This window comes from Furipterus horrens, unplaced genomic scaffold, assembly GCF_987537825.1.
Source record: "Furipterus horrens unplaced genomic scaffold, mFurHor1.1.pri manual_scaffold_2, whole genome shotgun sequence".
In the NCBI taxonomy this organism is placed as follows: Eukaryota; Metazoa; Chordata; class Mammalia; order Chiroptera; family Furipteridae; genus Furipterus; species Furipterus horrens.
Window position 1 is genome coordinate 62,728,224 of NW_028327172.1, and position 19,224 is coordinate 62,747,447.

The 19,224-nt window shown below is 54.3% G+C and overlaps 1 protein-coding gene, 1 long non-coding RNA gene and 1 pseudogene across 2 annotated transcripts; 2 read left to right on the forward strand and 1 right to left on the reverse strand.

Annotated features, from left to right (window-relative positions):
• Positions 1-203: 203 nt before the first annotated feature.
• On the reverse strand, positions 204-7,148 carry LOC150018682 (aryl-hydrocarbon-interacting protein-like 1). Its single transcript, XM_090265807.1, has 6 exons — positions 7,053-7,148; positions 6,255-6,434; positions 3,137-3,325; positions 2,048-2,224; positions 1,792-1,933; positions 204-1,071 (listed from the first exon to the last, which is right to left on the reverse strand). Exons 1-6 carry the CDS (start codon positions 7,146-7,148, stop codon positions 869-871), a joined length of 987 nt encoding a protein of 328 aa, XP_090121933.1. The 3' UTR covers positions 204-868.
• Positions 7,149-9,148: 2,000 nt separating this feature from the next.
• On the forward strand, positions 9,149-9,695 carry LOC150018683 (uncharacterized). The gene is made up of 2 exons (XR_016509217.1): positions 9,149-9,442; positions 9,549-9,695. It is a non-coding gene; the product is annotated as an uncharacterized LOC150018683 (long non-coding RNA).
• A 2,746-nt stretch (positions 9,696-12,441) lies between these two features.
• On the forward strand, positions 12,442-16,179 carry LOC150018684 (protein PIMREG-like; annotated as a pseudogene).
• Positions 16,180-19,224: the final 3,045 nt, after the last annotated feature.

The following is a 19,224-nucleotide window of genomic DNA, read 5'->3' on the forward strand; positions in this document are numbered from 1 at the left end:
TAGCAGTCACGCCACACCGGCCTGGCTCACTCCTGGCGATGTGAACTCAGATCACTTGGTTAAGGTGCTGCCCACCAGTCTCTCTGGTGTAAGATAAGCGTGCCCTTTGTAGCGAGTAAGTAATTTCTGAGTGATATTTCTCTGTGAAGACGCTCTTCCCTGCCAAATTTTTATTCATAATTTAGCATCTATCGAATGCTTGAGTCAACTATTATTATGATGGTTGCAAATATGTATTACTTTTATTTTTTTAAGATTTTATTTATTTATTTTTAGACAGAGAGTAAGGGAGGGAGAAAGAGGGGGAGAGCAACATTGGTTGCCTCTCGCCCGCCCCCAACTGGGAACCTGGCCCATAACCCAGGCACGTGCCCTGACCAGGAATCAAACCAGTGACCATTTGCTTTGCTGGACAAGTCCAAACCAACTAATCCACACCGGGCAGGGCTCAAGTATGTATTACTTTTACACATCAAAGTAAAACTTACTTTTTTAAAAATCAGCGATTTTTCATTTTTAAAAAAGGTGGGGGATAGATGAACGATTGAAAAATGTTGACAAATGGTGAGGCTGAGTGATAGGTCTTCTGGTGGAATTACACTGTTTTCTCCACTTTTATGCATTTGAATATTTTCATAATAAAAGCTTTTTATTTCACTCTAATGTGTTATTTTGATTTTTAAAATTAATTTTTAATTGTAAAAAAGAGACACCAAAACCCTGGCCAGTTGAACCAGAAATGGCCAGGCCATCTGCTGGCCGCCCAGTGCCCTCTGTGCGGCAGGCGGCGCAGAGGGGTCAGCGCAGTGGTGGGTGCCCTGGTCGGGGGCAGGGAAGGGGAGGCCATGGAGGCTGGAGAGGCACCGCCCTAGCCCAGCATGTGACGGCAGCGCAGCCGCTCCTCCTCCCGCTTCTCCTCCAGGCGGCCCTCCAGCAGCCTCAGCTCCCGATGCACCGCCTTCTGCATGGTCGGCTCCAGCTCCAGCACCTTCTCCAGGTCCGCCTTGGCCTCGGCCTCGTTCCACACCTCCGCGTGAGCCCGGGCCCGCACGTAGTAGGCCTTCGCGATGCCTGCGGGAAAGGATCGGACTGGACCCGCCACCCAGGCCCACAGGCAACCCCACCTACTGGTCCTTTCCAGCTTTCAAACCCTTAATCTTGACCATGAACCTTAACTTCGCGGTAACTCCTGATCCCATGTCCTCGACTGTAAAACGGTGATGATAACAATAAGCAATTGCAACTCCCCACCCTTGGGTGGACCTTTCCAAGGCCTCATAACTGATTTTATATTCATCACTTTCTATTCTTTTTCTTATAAGAGGCTCTCAATTTGCGACTTGTCCTGTACGGCTATTCCACGGGTAAATGACATGACGAATGCAGAGAATGTGGTGCCTGGCACACATAAGTGTTTGCTGTGGTCCTTACTAAACCGAATACCACCTCCACATACAGCATTGTGCTACCGGCCTACCTACCTGGGCATCGCAGGTGCTCGTACGTATTTACTTAACAGTGTTCTCTGTACTGATGGCCCCTTTTCCGAAAAATGTTTCCTGCTCCACGCAATCACAGGTTTGCCGAGCTGTTTACAGATTTGCCCTAACGCACATTAAAATAAAACACCTCTCCAATAAGCACTGCTCGTCCATCACCTGTGCTACGGGCACAGGCTGGGGAAACTGCTGGGCGGCGGCAAGTTTAGGTCCCCGGGCGGTATCTGGAGAGTGCCCGCGAGCTGGGCCGTGACTGCAGCCCCGGCGCGGACGCGCACCCGCCCGCACCCACCTGGGTGGTGCCGGAGGATGTCACTGGTGTGCTCCAGCACCTCATAGTACTCCTCCCTCTTCAGCAGGCACTGGCAGTAGTTGAGGACAAGGGTGTTGATAATCTTCTCCAGCTTCAGCCACTGTGCCTCCCAGGGCTTCTCCTGCCGCGGAGAAAGGGCTGCCCTGAGCTCAGCCTGCCGCCTGGCTCCCTCCCCCACGGGCCTGGCGCCGGCAGGGCTGATCCCCTCCCCCCACCATGGCAGGCAGCCTCCCACCTTGGTCTGCAGATTCCTCAGGCAGACGATGGCTTCCTGGTACTTCGTGGAAGCCTCCTCAAAGCGGCCCAGCTTGAAGAGCCGGTTTCCTTCTCCGTGTAAGACGGGCACCACCCGCATCTTCTCCGCGTTGCTCAGGTTCCAGGTCTCCCTCTGGTACTCACTGGGGGCGTCCACCTGGCCCAAGAGAGGCAGGTCATCGATGTGGGGCCCCGGGAAACCTGCACCCTGGCAGGTACGGACCCAGCACACCTCACTTAAGTCAGCTCTGCGTTTTCCACAATGAGGTTCCGCAGGCAAAAAACCATGCGTGCTGATTAAAGGCATAGAAACGAAGCAACAAGGCCCCGGGGAGCCCAACACTAAATCAGCACTTTTGTGCAAGTCACAAAAAGGCACCTATTTGTCAACACACCTTACTTCCAATATTGAGAGAGTTGCCACGATACTCAGGTCATTAGAACAAGGCATTGTGGTGCCATCTGCTGGAAAATTGTCATCATACAAGTACAAATACACAATGTCTACAATGAGCACCTTAGAAGTAATGCTCTGTGCACACTTCTCATTCATATTCACCGATGCATCCCTCAGGCTGACCCTCAGCTTGGCCATAAGCTGCGACCTGACGTGCGCTTGACCCTCTCCCACCACGCCATAAACCTGGGCTATCAGACACTGTGGGGGAAGGGCGATCAATCGTTCCATGCTGCCTCTCCCAATATTGGAGAATCAGGTCTGAACCACCAACCACAGGGACTCGGCATGAGGATATAATTCTAAACTTTTAAAGACCAAAATAGAAGTGGAGAGCCAGTAGAAGTAAAATGTCTGCAAAATAAAAACAAATGACATTTAAAAAATTGGTCCCAAATGGGCTTTTCGCTTGGAAAAGGCCAAGTGCCTTCTATGCGGAGGCAGGAGGGTGTTCAAATTCCACACCTCCTGTGGTTTCTGAACCCTTTCTGGGTGACAGCCAGTCACCAGTGGGATCAGGCTTCCATGATGCCCACTGACCCCTCACTCTCTGACGCTGGGACAGGCCTCTCCCCGCCCACCTGCCCCTCCCCTCACCCCACCACGCCCCACCTGCAGCAGCTCAATCACAAAGATCAAAGGCTGCGGCTCCTTCTGCAGTTCGTCCAGATCCTTGTAGCCCAGTGTGTGGTAGGCGAACATGTTGGCCAGCCCACACGTGTGCACATGCCACTCGGTGGGGTCCTTGCCCTCTGCCAGCTGCCGCAAGCTTCGGGAGAGGATGGGGTAGACCCCTGTGTGCTGCGGGAAAGACAGCGGATGGCATCAGGGCAGTCTGCTCAGAGCTAGCTGGGTTTCAGAGACCCCCCACACACACACTCTGAGCCCCCAGCAGTATCCTACTGAAACTCTACGCTTGTCCCAAGGCTACGACCACCTATTGCTCCCAACATACTCCTACTAATAGCTGCACATAACTGTGCTGGGCAAAGCTCTCCACGTCTGTGAGCTCCTTCAGTCCTGAAGTTGACCCAACAAGGAAGGCACTGCTATTAACACCCTTTTAGATGAGAAAACTGGAGCCCAGAAAGATTAGGTAATTTACTTAAGGTCATACCACTAAGAAATGACAGAGCCAGGATTCAAAGCCAACTCCAGAGGCCACACTCTGGCCACGACACCACGCCAGGCTGCCTCTTGCTGGCCCCTATAGTCAACTCTGATGAGTTTCTCTCCTAAGGAGACCCTGAGTCCATCAAGCCTGCAACTCCCAGGGAGGGAGGTGTGGAGAGCAGTGGGGGGAGAGGCCTCTGGGTTCCGAGAGGGCTGGGTGGCTTCCTGACAGTGCTGCTGATCAGCAGTGAGCCCAGGTCACCCCATTCTGAGCTCCAGTCCCCACCCCCTCATTGCACCTGTCTATTAGTAGGGCTCTTGCCAGGGTTAAAGAAGATGGTACAGATATAGGTCCAGCTCAGAACAGCCTCAGCCAGCTCAGGGATCTGGGGTCGCCACCCTCAAGGTAGAGGAAGCCTGGGGACCAGCCTCAGGCCAGGCCCGTGCTGGGCTAGGCCTCAGCTGCCCCGTCTGTGAGTTGGAAAGCTCAACAAGATGCTCTCTGAGAACCCCAGTCCTGGGCTGGGTCCTGATGTGGCCCATCTCAGGCTCCCATGCAGCAACTCCAGTAAAGACACACTATTGGGCCCTGGCTGGTGCGGCCCAGTTGGTTGGAACATTATCCTATACACCAAAAGGCTGTGGGTTCGATTCCCAGTCAGGGCACATACCTGGGTTGTGGGTTTGATCCCCAGTCAGGGTGTGTGTGGAAGGCAACCAATCCATGCTTCTCTCTTACATTGAGGTTTTCTCCCTGCGCCCCCCTCCCCCCCCAACTTCCTCGATCTCTAAAATGAATAAACATATCCTCGGGTGAGAATTATTTTTTAAGGCACATTACTGGGAAATAAAGGGTCAGAAATGGTGCAGCTTGGCTCTGAGTCACCAGCATGAGGATGAAGGTCACCCCCTCCCTGCCCCCAGCAGCTAGGATGAGCCCTGAATACCCGCAGCTTCTTTGGGAGAGAGGTGGCCAGATGGCGGTTAAGCCTGCTGGGATTAAGGCTGGACTAGGGGACGGAGAGGCCCCAGGGTCAGCAGGCTACAGGGAGGAGACAAGTCACCTGTGAGCTCTAGACCCCAAGGTCTGGAAGCATTTGGTCATGACCTCAAAGGCCTCATCCCGCTGGACACCTGCTGCCCGAGCACTGCCAGGGCCTGGTCAGCATGGTGGGCTGTGGGATGCCCCCAGGAGGGGGTAAGATCTCAGGAAGGGGCAGAACTCCACAACCCCACCCCTACCCTCCAGCAGCACCTCAGAGGCAGGAAGAAGGGTAGAGATCTCAGCTTGGTGCCCACTCTTGAGGCCCCACTTGCCCAGCTGCAGGTTAGCAGGGCAGCCAGTCCCAGGAGAGTCTCTGGAGCTAGACTCCAGCCCACAGGGCTCCCTCAGCCCATGTGGCTGTGAGTAGGACAGGAAGTGCCCAGGACCATGGTCCGCCTCTGGGGCTTCAAGGACAGCCTGGTTCTGTCTAAGGGGCTATATCTCCACTGGAGGTTGTAACTGGTATGGTACAGGCGTTATTCAGTTCCCAAACTGGTATGTTTCATCTCTCATATTGTGAAGGCTTTTGTTAATTAGTTGCCAACATTTAAACATTGAGACCAGCATCCTCCTTCAGGGGCGGGGGCTAGGGGGGAACAGGGAGGGATAAAATTCAGGGCAGAAGCTCCCAGAGCCCCTGACTCAGTCTGCCCCTCTGGTTTGGGGGGCAGGGAAGGAGGGAGGGGGCCCCTGCCCTTGCAGAGACCTGAACTTCCAGGTGATCCAGTGAGGACTGTTCAAGCAGCGGACTCTGCAGGGAGTGATGAGCAGCAACTGCTGGGGGAAACCAGGCCTCTCAAGTCCTTTGTCAAACAGACATACATGCCTGCCCCACTGATTGCTTAGTCTCTCCAAATCTCCGATACTGAAGCAAAGAGATGCCCCATAAAGAGAGGGGCCAACTAAAGAAGACCCACCAAGCCGTTTCACACTTCCTGGCCAGGATGCCGCCTCCCACCCATTTCTAGATCTGGTGAACTCCTATTCATCCTTCAAGACCCAGCTCAATGTCATCTCCTTGAAGAAGAACCCCTAAGACCCCAAAGCAGTTAGTGCCCCTTTCCTGCGGCCCTAAGGCACTCTGCCCTTCCTTAATTATGCCGTGGCACCGGCTGTCTTTTGCTGTATTTGCTTAGGTGTCTGCTCCTCCTCCAGAATTCAAGTTCCTTGAAGGCCAAGGACTTTACTGTGGGTGATTGTAAGAGTGCCATCAATGTGAAAACTTTGCAATGCTGGTAGAAATTGGGGGAGGACCAATGGCCAAAAGTCTCCACGAACTAATAGTCCTGTACAACAGTGAGGGCTACTGGCAGGCTCACGCCTACAGGGCCTGGCCCTGCCCCCATGTCCCTCCAGCTTGCAGGACACTGATTGTCTCTTCAGGGGCTTGTTCTTTTGGATGAATCCATCTCCATCTTTACAGTGGCAGAGAGTGAGGATGTGGGATTTGCCTTGCAGAGTTTTGTTTTATCCCTACTTTTCCGAAACACAGCAGCCCTGCAGTGTGGGTGGGTGGGCCGGCCCTGTAGGAAGCAAAGCCAGGAATGGGCGGGCCAGCAACGGCCTACTTACAATGGTGTCACACCAGAACTCGGCCACCTCACTGACCCGCATGGACGTCAGCAGGATTTCCCAGACCTCCAGCTTGAACATGTTCCCGATGATAATGTGCATGGGCTGGCCCACCTGCTTGCTGTCATCTAACACGGTCCGCTCCTCGTCGCATTTCATGGTACGGAAGTGAAAGGTCACCTGGTCACCAGGAGAGTGCACCTTGGTCTAGACACACCTCTCAAGGCCCAGCGGACGCCACCCCACTGTCGCTGACTCTCAGGGCTGTCCTCAAGGGTCAGCTCACCCAACCCCAATCAGGTGCCCCAGACACTCAGAACATCCTCACCGTGCCTGCACTCCCCCAGGGATGAGGAACCCACTCCCTCCTAAAGGACCCCATCCCACTCCTGATGGCTCCAAGGGTCAGGACGTCCTTCCGTAAATAAGCCCTGGATCTGAGGACAGAGACAGAGCTGCTCCACCACCCAAGGGAAGCCCACCAGAGACATGTGGCCAAACACTGTGACCCCTGAGGACCCTTCCTTCTCACGTAACGCTTGGGGTTCCAGAAAATTCCCAAGGCCCTTCCCCCAACCCATGCTGCAGTGTAATTTGCGAAGTATCAAAGCTGCCCAGTGAAAAGACACCAATTTAGAGCTTCCCAGATGCCTCGGCACTGACAATTCCAGGAAGGGCCTGCCAGGCCACTTTTTGGCAAAGCTGAACCGTGCCTGTGGTGCTGTGTGGCCCAGTGCAAATGCAGAGGTCTCCATGGGGGGCCCCTCTCTGGTCTGGGGGGGGGGAAGCCCCACTCACTCGAGATCCGGTGCTGAAGTTGGGGAGCTCCCCCATGCCCCCATGCAGAATGGTTTTCTTGACCCCTTCCACATTCAGGAGCAGAGCAGCATCCATGGCTCCAGTGGAGAGAGATGTCCAGCCCAGGCTGAGATAATCTCACAGGGCGGGGGAGGTGCTCAAGCCCAGACTGGGGGATTTGCCCAGGGGGTGGGGTGTGAATTAGAGGAGTAAGGAAGGGTAGTGCCCCAGGCTGGCCCCAGGCCACTCCCAGCAACCTCCTGCCCCTTCGTCCATTGCTTCTCATGGGGAGGCAAGGCCCCTGACACACATTAGGGCACCAGCTTTGGCTTTGTCCCACCTCAAGAAGGAAGGAAGTCAGCTGGAGCTTTCTTAAAGAAGACGGGAGAGGGGGCAGGCTGTACAGAAGCCTCGGGCCACAGGAGAAGAGACCCATGTCCCTTCTGCCCTGCCTGGTCCCTGGTGCTGGCCCTGGTCTCAGACTGTTAGTCCTTTGAAGCCCAGGCCAGGGCCCTGTGGCCTTTGTGATCCCTGCCTTCCCTCTTTCCTATTTCTTCTTCCTCTTCTCCCCAAACCCTATCCACACACAAGAGAATGTGACATTGTGGAGGGAAGGAAGATCGTCAGTTTCTAGCTTGGGAGAATACTAAAATGAAATATGAGAAGGGAGCCAGGCTTAGAGAAAGTTGAGGAGCCCTCCCCCAGCCCCAATCCTGCCTCCCCTACAAGGTCTGGCTGAGAGCAGTGGGGGTCTCCCATCCCTGCCCTATTCCCTGGGACCCCGCAGAGTTTATTGGGCATCAAGAATTCCCCTTCTTGTCTGAAGTGAAAAATCAGGTGAAGACTTGGTGTTTGGCGCCACCTTGTGGCAAGTTCAAATATTTTGTACCTGGGCTTTCCAAGGTCCTGAGGGTGAAGAGGATTCTGAGCACCACAGACCTTTCTCTTCTTGACCGCTGATGGAGGGAACAGAGGACCCGGCCATGGGGAGAGACGAGAATACTGCAGCAGCCAGGTAGAGCTGCATTCCAAGGCTGACCCCACCTCTTATTTCCTGACCTTGTGACCTTAGCTGTCTCCTATCCCTAACTTCCCTAACTCCATTTCCCAATTGAAATGGGAGAATCAGTGTTTCCTGCCTCCCTCTCCTGGAAGTTGAGAGGCCTCTCCTGAGCAGCAAGTTGGACCCCGAAACCCAGTCTTCTGAAAGTCTCCCACAGGAACCGTTGGCATAGAGGAGGCCCAGCCTGGGCCAAGTGGTCTGGGCCCGGGGAACCCAGACTGGGGCAGCACATCAGGCCCCTCTAGGATCCTTCCCTGAGTGCTCAGGACCCCCCTTCCAGTCCTGAGGGCCCAGCTCCACTCCTGTATGGAGGCAGGGAGTCCTCCTCTTCTGTTCCATCCTTTCTCCAGCCACACAGCAACCTAGAGCTGTCTGCATGTATAGCAGTTAAGGTGAATACTTAAATGAAAAACTACAAAGAAAAATAAAAGTGATTACCGTAAAGTCCAGGGAGGAAGCAGGGCAGGACACACAGAAGGGGGCGGGGCTGCCTCTGGGGTCCTGGCTATGTTGTTTTTTCCCTTGGGTGATGGATCCATGGTGCTTGCTTTATAAGTATTCATTTTACCAAGGCTCATGATTTAAGCATTTTTCTGTCCATGATACAATTCACAGTGGAAGAAGAAGATCTAATCATGTCTCACACTTAAAATTCTCCCACTGTTTCAATTGCTTCCCTTTATAGAAGGGTCAGAGGGTGCACACAGGGATTGCAGAATTGTCAAGAGAAGATGGAACTGATAGATTGGGCCCCTCGGTGGCAGGGGTGGGAGGTGGGGGAGCATGAGGAGAAGAGGGTGTTGAAGCTGATGTCTGGTTTCGGTTTCACTGCTGAGAAGAATGAAGTGCCCAGGCCACAGCCTCCAGACAGACCCCCCACCACCACTTGGCCCCCAAACTAACCTCCTAATGGACTTCATTGCAAAGCAACTCTAAATACCCCATTCCCGTCTTCAAATTCAGCCAAGGCTTCCCACTGCTCTCGGGATAAATTCTAAGCTCCTTTCCTGCCACAGAGCCCTGCGGCTCCTGGCTCTTGCCTGCCGGGCCCCAGCCTGCCAGGCCCCTGCCCGCTCTGTCGGGCTCAGCCTTCTCTGGTCCTGGAACCTGGCAGCACCCTGACCTCCCCGCATTGGCCTCATCCCCTTGCTTTGTCCCCCTAATTCCTTAGCTAAAGTGCCATATGCCAAGGGGAGCCTGCTCAGGTGTGGTTCCCATCCCCATTCTATCCCCTCGCCGCCCTGGCACTTCGCATTCGTGGCATTTTGCACAGGGTCATGTCTGCTGCTTCCCTCCGACGGACAGTTCCGTGAGGACAAGGAAACCGGTAGAAGATTTACTGTTGGACATGGAGCTCCCAGGGCAGGGCAGGGCTGGAGCTGGGCCCCAGAAAGCCTCAGCTCGGAACCAGGGATTGGTTTTCCTCCTTACAGAAAGGGGCAGAAGCCCCTGTACCCTCCACCGCTCAACCAGGAGCCTGCTCACCTCAGCACAACCTCCACCGCGCCCCCCAGCTTCACCGCTCCATGCAAGGCAGAAGGGGAGCCTTTTCATTCAGAAGGAAATGTTTCCCCTGGCTGGTATGTCTCAGTGGATTGAGTGCTGGCCTGTGAACTGAAAGGTCACTGGTTCGACTCCCAGTCAGGGCACATGCCTGGGGTGTAGGCCAGGTCCCCGGTTGGGGGCGTATGAGAGGCAACCAATCCATGTATGTCTTCCTTTCTTTCTCCCTCCCTTCCTCTCTCTCTAAAAATAAATAAATAAAATCTTTTTTTAAAAAGAGAGAAAATTTTTCGTCCTCCTTGTTCTCATTGCCATGGAAACTGATCTTCCTTCACTTAGCCTGCCAGTTATGGTTCTGATTGAAGGGGGTGAAAAGCCCCATGCAGAGAGGGTGTTCACTCATTCCTTCCTGTTGCTTGATGAGACCACATAACCAAAGGTTGAGAATTCAGGTGTTAGCTCTGGCTGGTGTGGCTCAGTTGGCTGGAGCAGGTTCGAGTCCCAGTCAGGGCACATGCCTAGGTTGCAGGTTCAGTCTCAGGGTGGTGTGTGTGTGAGGGAGGCAACTGATTGATGTTTCTCTCTATCTCTCTCTCTTCCTCCCTTGTACTCGAGTGAGGATAAAAAAAAGTTAAGTTGACAAAAATAAACAAATAAAAGAATTCAGGTGATAGAGTCAGAGATCCAGGGCTTAAGTTTCTGCTCTGACTCCTCCATCCTGAGCAAGATTCTGAGCCTCAGTTTTGTCATCTGAAATGGGAGTAACAATAGTGTCTACTTCATAGAATTGCCTTGAGGGTGAAAGAAGAATAAAGAAATGCACTTAGCACACACATCGTGGGCAGATGTAAGCTGCTGTAGCCATGAATATGAAGTGTCAGGCATTGTGACAGGTACTGACAGACAATTGTGGCAAGACGATCTAATTTGGAAGACTTGTTTCTAAATGTTTCTCTTTCCCTAGTCTTTCCCACACTTTCAATTTAGTTTTCCTAAAAATAACAACTCTTGCTCCTCCCCCCCTCATATTTCATTGGTAAAGGACATGACTTCAATTCCCTAACTACAATAACAAATACTACTGGCATAAATAGGCTTGGAAACAAACACTTTTAACACTTGGGAAACAAACAACCCAACTAGGGGACCAAGGTGAACAGGCAAACTAGAGCGGTGAGCCATTGTAAAATCCATGTAGTAAATTGTCACCCGCATCTTTAAAAAAATAGATAAAATATCAAAGGACATTACACATAGTCAAGTATTGTTTCAGGAAACGTTTGTTTCCATTATGTATACGAGTATGTGTGTGTGCTGGGGTCTTAACTTGGGTACTGATTCCCCTGAACATGATATTCACTGTGCAAGAAGTCCCCCCCACACACACACATATACACACACAGGCACACACTCAAACACACACATGCTTTACTTGGTTAATTCATTCTCTAGGTATCAGCTTTAAATGACTATTTTTGTTTCATAATTTTCTTGGATTAATTCATTATTGGTAACTTGATTCGTTAATATCCATCTCTCCCCACACACTAGATTTGAGCTCCATGAGGTTAAGGACGCATCTGCTCTATTGACTTCCATGACTCATTTTTAGCACAGTGTTTCATCTATCAGACACCAGTAGGTATTTGGAAAGATCCGAGAGGGAACATGGAGAAGGAGGCGGGCCAGGAGAGACCAGGGTGATGTTTGTTGGGGTGTTGATTTAGGTGGTGCAGAGCGCAGGAGGAGCTGGGCGGCCAGGAAGTGGTTAAACACACCTGTCTGGGAGAGGTGCAGGCTGAGCGGAGGCAGTGAGGTGCAGTGGGGAGAGGCATGGACCCTGGGCCCAGAGTGGCAGGTTTGTGTACACATACTAACTGCTACATAATGACTGTGGCAAACTGGGAACAAACACAACCTCTGCATACCCGAGTCTCCTCATCTAGTCTTAGGCTGCAAGGAGAGTCAAATGAGTTCATAATAATAAGGTGCTTGACGCAGGTTCTTGGTGCATGTAACTTGTCCCATGTGTGTTCAGGATTCTCACCATCCCGCGTGTGTTGGGGGCGCGGAGGGAGGTGGGGGCTGTAACCGAGGCCAGAGGGGTGGGTGTGATCACCCAGAGATGAAGAGGAGACTAAGGACAGAGCTTCGAGGAGCCCCTCAGCAAAGGTGGCTGGGGGTGGGGGTGGGGCGGGCCGAACCAGATGAAGATGGCACCAAGGAAACCGAGGGATGGAGTGGCCAGTGCGGCTCTGAGATCCAATAAAGGAGGGACAGGGAGCGGGGTGCTTTCTAAATGTCATAATTTTTCGCTCGTTTGGATGCTAAGGGGAGGGAGGCATTCGACTGGAGAGAGGGAAGAGGTCAATGAGCTGAGGGAGCGGAGGTGTGCTCCCAACTGTCCGCTCTTCCAGGATGCATTTTTAGGGGGTAGAACGGGGCGGGTGGCGAGCATGGGGAACACGAGCGCAAAGCTTTGTCTCAGGAAGGCAGAGGGTCAAGAGGGAAGTTTGAAACGAAACCTCCACGGGAACTCAGGCCCCCAGTTCTTTGTGACCAAACCTCTGAGACCTCCAAGCTGGGTGGGAGGGGGTCCCGAAGCGCCCGGGGCCCCGCCTCCGCCCCGCCCAGTAAGACCCGCCAGAACTCCCTGCAGTGCTAGGAGGGGCCCCGGCGGCCTGCCGCCGGGCGTCCGGGAGGTGGCGCCGGGCCGAGCCTGCGGGCGGCAGAGGAATCCGGCGGCGACGGGGGGGCGGGACCCGTGGACACAGAGCATCAGGCAGCGTCACGCCGCACCCAGCCCCGCCGGTGTCCTTAGGGATGAACGGGGACAACCCGGCAAATCTGAGAGCGAGATTCACGGCCTCAAGAGCAGAGAGCCAATGGGATCCCTGGTGCGACAGCGAGGCGGGGACGGAGCCAATCGGCTACCAGAACAGAGCCAGGGGGCGGGTCCGCGCGGAGTTTCAAAAATCAGCTGGGGTGGGCGAGGTGCATCTGTGCTCGGCGTCCGGTGACCGTGGAAGCTCCTGGGTGAGTGCAGGCCGGGGCATCGTGGGGCTTCTGTTCAGAAGAGACCTGGACCGCGGGGGTGGGGCGTCTGGGTATTGCCAAGTTGGAAATCCGGGGCTCTGGCCCGCCGGCCAGGGTCTCGGCAGGAGCGCACTGGGTCAGGGCAAGTTGTAAAAGAGGCGCTGATCGCGCGCTGGGCCCATTTGCTGAGGCTCCAGGAGGGCTGATCATGAGGCGACCCTGGCAGAGAGGAGGCTGGGATGGAGAGACAGCTGTTTTAGACAAGGGACCGCGGGAAACGCTGACCAGCCTTGTTCAGCCTCTGTCCTCTTCTGGGCCTTGTTGACCATCTCCACGTTTCAGGAAGCACCTCCTCCTGGCACCCACAGTTGCCAAGTGCACCCCTCCCCAGCCTGCTTCTCCTTTACCCAGGGTTTGTCCATGTGGAGCTTGAGAATGGGGTGGAGGAGGCCTTGCTGACCTGCCTTTTGACCTCCTCCCCAGGGTCTGGCGGACAGAACAGACTCTTGGCCAGGCAGATGGCCGGCCTCTCGGTGGCCAGGCGTGAGTGTCTCCATTTGCAGGAGATCTCTACAGGACCACGAGCAGCTGCAGGAGAATGAGGTGCTGCAGCCCGCGGCTGACCATCTGGAGACCCCCAGGGGAGCCCTGGGCTCCCTCTGCGGACAATTCCAAGGGAGGCTGCCCCTCAGAGCAGTCAGCCTCGACGCGACGCGGGGCCGGGCCCCTCCTGGACACGCCTGGAAACCCCAGAGCCGGAGCAGCAGGGCCTCCAGGCTGCAGCTCGCTCAGCTAAGAACGCCTGGGGTGCCGTGTCCCAGGTACTGCTGACCATGTCCAGGTCCAGTGCTGCCTTAAGGAGCCCCCAAGAGCATAGGTGCCATAAAGACAAGGACTTTATTCGTTCAGTGGTGTGTCCCCAGCACCCCGAATAGTTCCTGGCACTTAGTAGGTGCTCGACAAACAGTTGAGTGAGTGAACGAGAACAGTGTCCTCGAGGAAACATCCCCCCACAACACAAGATGAAATTGTAAGCAAGTGGCTCATGGTGGGAGGACACCCGAAACAAGCTTAGTGGGTGAAGACTTCCCTGAGCAGGTCATTCCATGGAATTCACTCAAGAAAGGGGAAGAACGAGGAGCATGTAAGACCGGGGGACTAGTGTGAGTCCAGACTCAGAGCCGAGGGAGATGGAGAAAGTGAAGAGAGCTGGCAGGAGCTTAGTTTGGGTGTGGCCAGAGAGCAAGGCAGGGCAGTGAGAGGCGCCCAGAGTGCCCAAGGTGTCCACACTCCCGAGAGATACCGGTAGTCTTGGAGCCAGTGGGAAGAACTTATAACAGCGTGGGAACCGGGTCTAATTAGCATATTAGAACTTGTTGTTCAGCTACTTGATGGAAAAGGGACTTTTCCATGAGGGGACCTGGGGGCCTGGACTTGCAGAGGAGTAAGCAACTTTGAGAGCTGCTCAGAAGGTAGATTTGGAAGGGTATGGTGTCAGATGACATGTTTGGGCAGGAAGCTGTCACTCACGTTGGGTGTGAGATGACCCCGCGGACTTCCAAGTGGAGGCACAGCCGTCGTCCAGCTGGTGTGAAAGGCTCGGGGTTAGGGCTTGACTCTGTGGGTGATGAGCAGCCCTAGAATGGTGTGGAGCAGTTGAGTGTCATGATAAGAACTGCCCCTGAGATGATCTCTGTGCATCAGTGTGGAGGATGGAATAGAGTAAGACCAGAAGCAGAGGGACAAATTATCCCATGGTATCCTGGAGAGCAGGCTTTGCCCTCGAGTCTCTGGATTAGTCTGTGTCCCGAAAGAGGGTTCGGATTTAGGTGAATGGAGGCTCTATGAGCCAGAGTGGCTCTGCCGCTGACCCCTGCACTCATACCCTGGGGGCTCTAAACTGGGCCCTGGCAGAGGACCCATGCCACATGGCATCACCCATATCCCTCGCCGCTGCGACTAAAAGCTGCTTGTGTGTGCAGGACAGCTGACAGGTGGAGGGGCCAGAGGTATGGCTTGGAGACTAGGGTGCTTGTCCTTGGCTTATCTGTGCTCACATTTCCACATACCTGTCTCAGAGAATCCAGGAGTCCTGCCACAGCGGTTCCAAGTGGCTGGTGGGAACTCAGGTGAAAGCCAGGAGGAGGAAGAGGGAGACACAGAAGGGCAATAGCCCCACAGGTCGCAGCATGAGCCAGAGGAGCACCCGGCTGTCTGGACCCACCACTGTCCGCTCAAGTCTGAGCCCCTGGGAGAGAGAGCATCACTGCCTCTCCACCCACGTGGGCCCACGCGCATACCCACTGCGGAGGTCCAGGAGGGAGGCCGCCTTCCGGAGCCCCTACTCCTCTACAGAGCCCCTCTGCTCACCCAGGTAAGCAGAAGAGCACCCTGCCCCCAAAGCGTTAATGGTCCAATGGCTTCTGGGCACCTCCTGGGCCTCCCCCCCCACCCCCAGTCAGGGAGCCGGGGAAGCCCTTAGGGCCTTAGTTTCCCCATCTGCAAAAGAAAGAGGTGAGCTTAGCTCTGTCTGTATCACACTCTCCCAAGCCTCCTAGTGAGCCCGGACACCAGTTTGGCAGCCATCTTGGGACTGAGCCCCAAGTGAGGAAGAGCAGGACTCACCTTTTTGCAGGATCGCCTGCCCTTGACCTTGATCTCATGAGCCTCAATCCATCCGTTTTCTGCCAGCTGCTCTAAGTTGCTCTGATGTCACTTCCTGGAGTGAGGTTCTAGGGGGATGACCAGCCCCCATAGACCCCAGGCTGCAGTGCTGGGTTGAAAGGGGCTCCTGCCACAGATTTCCAACTAGTTACTGGTGCCTGTGGCTTTTTCCTTCTATTCAGTGAGTCTGACAGCGACCTAGAGCTTGTGGGGGCAGGAATCCAACATCTCCAGAAGCTGTCCCAGGAGCTGGATGTGGCCATTGTGGCTGAAGAGAGGTAAGCTGGCTTCCCATGCTTCAGAGGGAAATGGCTGGGAGGGTCCTCCTTTTTAGGCAGGCCTCTGGCTCTGGCCCACTGTGTGACCCTGGCCAGTCCCTCCCCTCCTCTGAGCCTTGGTCTCTTTATCTGCAACACCAGAGGGCACAAAAGACCTAATTGGGGCTGGGGCGGTGGTTAAGGATGCACCCCGGATATATATGGCCCTTGTCCATCACGCAGAACTGCACCAGACTGGTACCTGGTTCCTGAAAGGCCTGCCCTGCCTCCGACACTCGCCATGGCTCCCTGATGCCCGGCCTGCCCATGGAGTTGGGAAAAGCTGCATGGCTGCTTGGAGCTCCTGGTCTGTCTGCTCAGGACCCCGTCGTGAGGGCAGATCCTGGGTCTGGAGCTGCCCTAGCTTGGAGCCATTTGTACATGGCCATGACGGGTTTTTCGGTGGGGCCTGGACGGCTTTGACTATGTGCCGAGCGTGCCAAGTTCCCACCATGTTGTCGGGTCTGGTCTTGTCTAGTCCGAGTTGGGAGGGCCCCCCGGAGCGTGAAGCACCCAATGGTATCTGTCTCTCCTGCTTTCCTGTCTCTAGTGGTGACATGACTCTCTCTTCTTCGTGACTGAGGACAGTGCCCTTCAGGTAACGCCATCCTCCCGAGCACCAAGCACCACTCTCAGCGGCCCCTGCTTCCTCTCCTCCTCCTCCCACGTGAGCACATATGCATATTTGGAGAACCGAGTCTTCTGGAAAAACCCACAGAGCTGATGGCCAGCAGGATGGGAAGTACAGTCTTCCTGCCAGCTCGGAGCCGGAGCTGCTCACCTTCCTGACCCTGTCCCCTTCCAGCCCCTCATTTTGGGGGAATGCTATGGTACCCTTACTTCCCCTGTCCTGAGCTCTGTCTTGCAGGAAGAAAGCAACACTTGACCCCCATGTCCCCACACCTAGGGTCCGTGCCTCCCCTCGAGTTCCTGGAGAAAGTCTCTAGGACATAGCAGTGCCCCCTGGGCCACATCTGAGCCCGGCAGAGACTACCTGCCCCAGCCCAAGGGTGGCTCAAGAGACCTGGGAGGGGTAGGGGGGGTGTTCATCCTACTCCCCTTTTGGGCTTTGAGATGCTCCCACACTTGAGCCTTGTGATTGTCTCTTTTGCAACGTGAAGTGCAGGCTCCAGAAGGTATCTGAGCACTAAGCACTGAGTTGTGCACCCAGGAATGGGATCTGCGAGGAGTCACCCCATGTTACCAGTGCCAGGGTATTGGGAACCAGCTCCCATCCCTGCTCCAAAGGAAGGCATGGGAGCCCTGGCTGTTGTGGCTCTGTGGGTTGAGCGCCAGCCTGAGAACCAAAGGGTTGCTGGTTCGATTCCCAGTCAGGGCACATAGGCCTGAGTTGTGGGCCAGGTCCCCAGTTGGGGGCGCATAGAGACAACCACACATTGATGTTTCTTTCCCTTTCTCCCTCTCTTCCCCTCTCTCTAAAAATAAATAAATAAAATCTTTTTAAAAAATATACCTTAAAAAAAAAAAAAAAAAAAAGGAATGGGAGAGATTTTCAGGCTCTGCAACACGGGGCCCATGGGTACCTATTTATATTCTCAGTATTGTGGGTGCCAGGGAGGAGCAGCACTGCTCAGGACAGCTCCTGCCCTTTGTAAGTTACTTTAAATATCTGCTTTGTCATTTTATGAGAAAGAAACTAGTGTGTACCTTTCCTCAATAACAGTGCTTTTCATAATAAAGACTCTCTCCCTATTTGACATCCCTTCTCTGTCACCTGCCCCCGCCCTCCCTCCGTCTATGGTGTGGAGCCAAGCCTTGTTCCCCTCATCCACGCTCACTCCCAGCCAGCCCGCCCACAGGTCCGGGAGACCAGGAGTAACAGGAAAGGTTTCTCGGTGTCATTCAGAGCAAAGCATATTCTAAAGGCAAATAAGGTTTTTATTTAAGTGACAACGTTTGAAAGTTAAAAACCAGCTCACATCAAAATCAAAGACCAGTTGTAACAATCTTATAACTCCATAATGCTGTTTTTGTCTTGTTAGAAATCTGGTATTTTACGTTTTCTTTCCCAACGGATTTTGTACAAGGCAGCCATGAAGAATATAATAAACCTTGCTCATCACAGAACCAGCCACCACAGATACTGAGAGTCACACACTTAGGAACGGTCAGACCACGGACAAGATCAGACAGGCTGCCACCACCGAGTAAACAAATAGAAAAGGACGTGGGGTCCAAGGGTGGGGTTCCCCATGAGCGAGCCGCCCTCCTGTCCTGCCCCTCCTTGGTGTCCCCTGCCACTCCTTGTCCCAACAAGAGTGGGATTCAACTGATATTTCTCCCAACCACCCTATTGGTTTCTTAGCAAAAAGAGCAGGACCCAGACCAGGCCTCGCTGCTTGGACTTAACCCTAAATATAATTTTTAAGAAAGTTCCCCCGAGCCCAGAGCGAGCGGGAGGAGGGAGGTGACTTCTTGTGGCTGAGCTAAAGAGAATAGGTTTCCAGTGCACTTGGCACCCAAACCCCCGGGGACTCAGTGGGAAAGTTGGTTGTTTAAGGCGGGGTCAGCTGCTAGGCTCTTTCACAGTTGGGGGCCCCTCCCGGGGCGGGGTGGAAGAGCATCCGTGCAAAACCACACCACACTGGACTCTGCCACGGGCCCAGCTTTCACTTCAACGTTGGTTCCATCTTTTGTCTGCGGGACACTTCTGGGCATGGGTTCGGGCTCCAAGTGGTAAAATGACTTAAAAAGCCATGAGACCCCACCTCCCCTCTTTCAGAGAGCCCACAACCCTTCCCCAGAATCTGAATACTGGGATTCAAACATGTTTATTTCCTCTGGCCCGGTATCCAGGCAGGAGGGCCATTCATCCGAATGTATGAAAGTCTCCTGTTTTATTTTTAAAAGGTTGTGGACCTTGAGGGAGGAATCACACTCTTTAGAAAAAGGCCATGATGCCGGAAGAGCAGGCCCCGGCCGCGGGTGCACCCTGAACCCCACCAGGGTGAACGAAGAGAAAGGTGGCAGGCAGGCCATCTGTGAGGACAGCCACCGAGCTGGGAATACAAACATGCCACGCGAGAAACAGGGCGCTTTGGTCAGGCAGGGAGGCCTGCTTTCCAACTCCTGAGGGAGGATTCCCTGGAAAACAGCCAGTGGGGGGTCACAGAACTACTCGGAGACGGGCAGCAGCCCCTCCAGACAACGACGCCACTTTGTTTTTCTCCAACATCACTGCACGAACAGAACTGAACAAACCATCAGTAAGTAGAGAAAGTGCATACTGGTTACCGTTGCTGTGAAAGCAGCGCTGAGCCCAGCGTGGTCTGCGTCTGTCGCTACACAGAACTGCACACACACGCAGTCACACGTAGTCACATGCCCACTAAAGCTCCTAGAGCGAACGTTCACAACAGCTCACTACTGTACACCTTCAGCAGCGCAGGGGTGAGTCTTCGGAGACCTGATCCAGAGCTCCTGAAAGGAAGGGGGTGTGGCCTCCTGCTAGGCCCCGCATCCCAGCACCGACCCCCAAAATCACGGAACCCTGCTCACGTGGACTCAAAACTCCCCAGCGCCCTAGCATGCTTTCTCTCTCCTGCTCCAAGCCTGGGGTTCTCAGAAA

Coding starts and splice junctions, on each gene's coding strand:
- LOC150018682 (XM_090265807.1), bottom strand. CDS start 7,148: ATGGATGCTGCTCTGCTCCTGAATGTGGAAGGGGTCAAGAAAACCATT. Junction 6,435..7,052: donor ACTTCAGCACCGGATCTCGA/GTGAGTGGGGCT, acceptor CCTGGTGACCAG/GTGACCTTTCACTTCCGTAC. Junction 1,072..1,791: donor CATCCTCCGGCACCACCCAG/GTGGGTGCGGGC, acceptor CCTTTCCCGCAG/GCATCGCGAAGGCCTACTAC.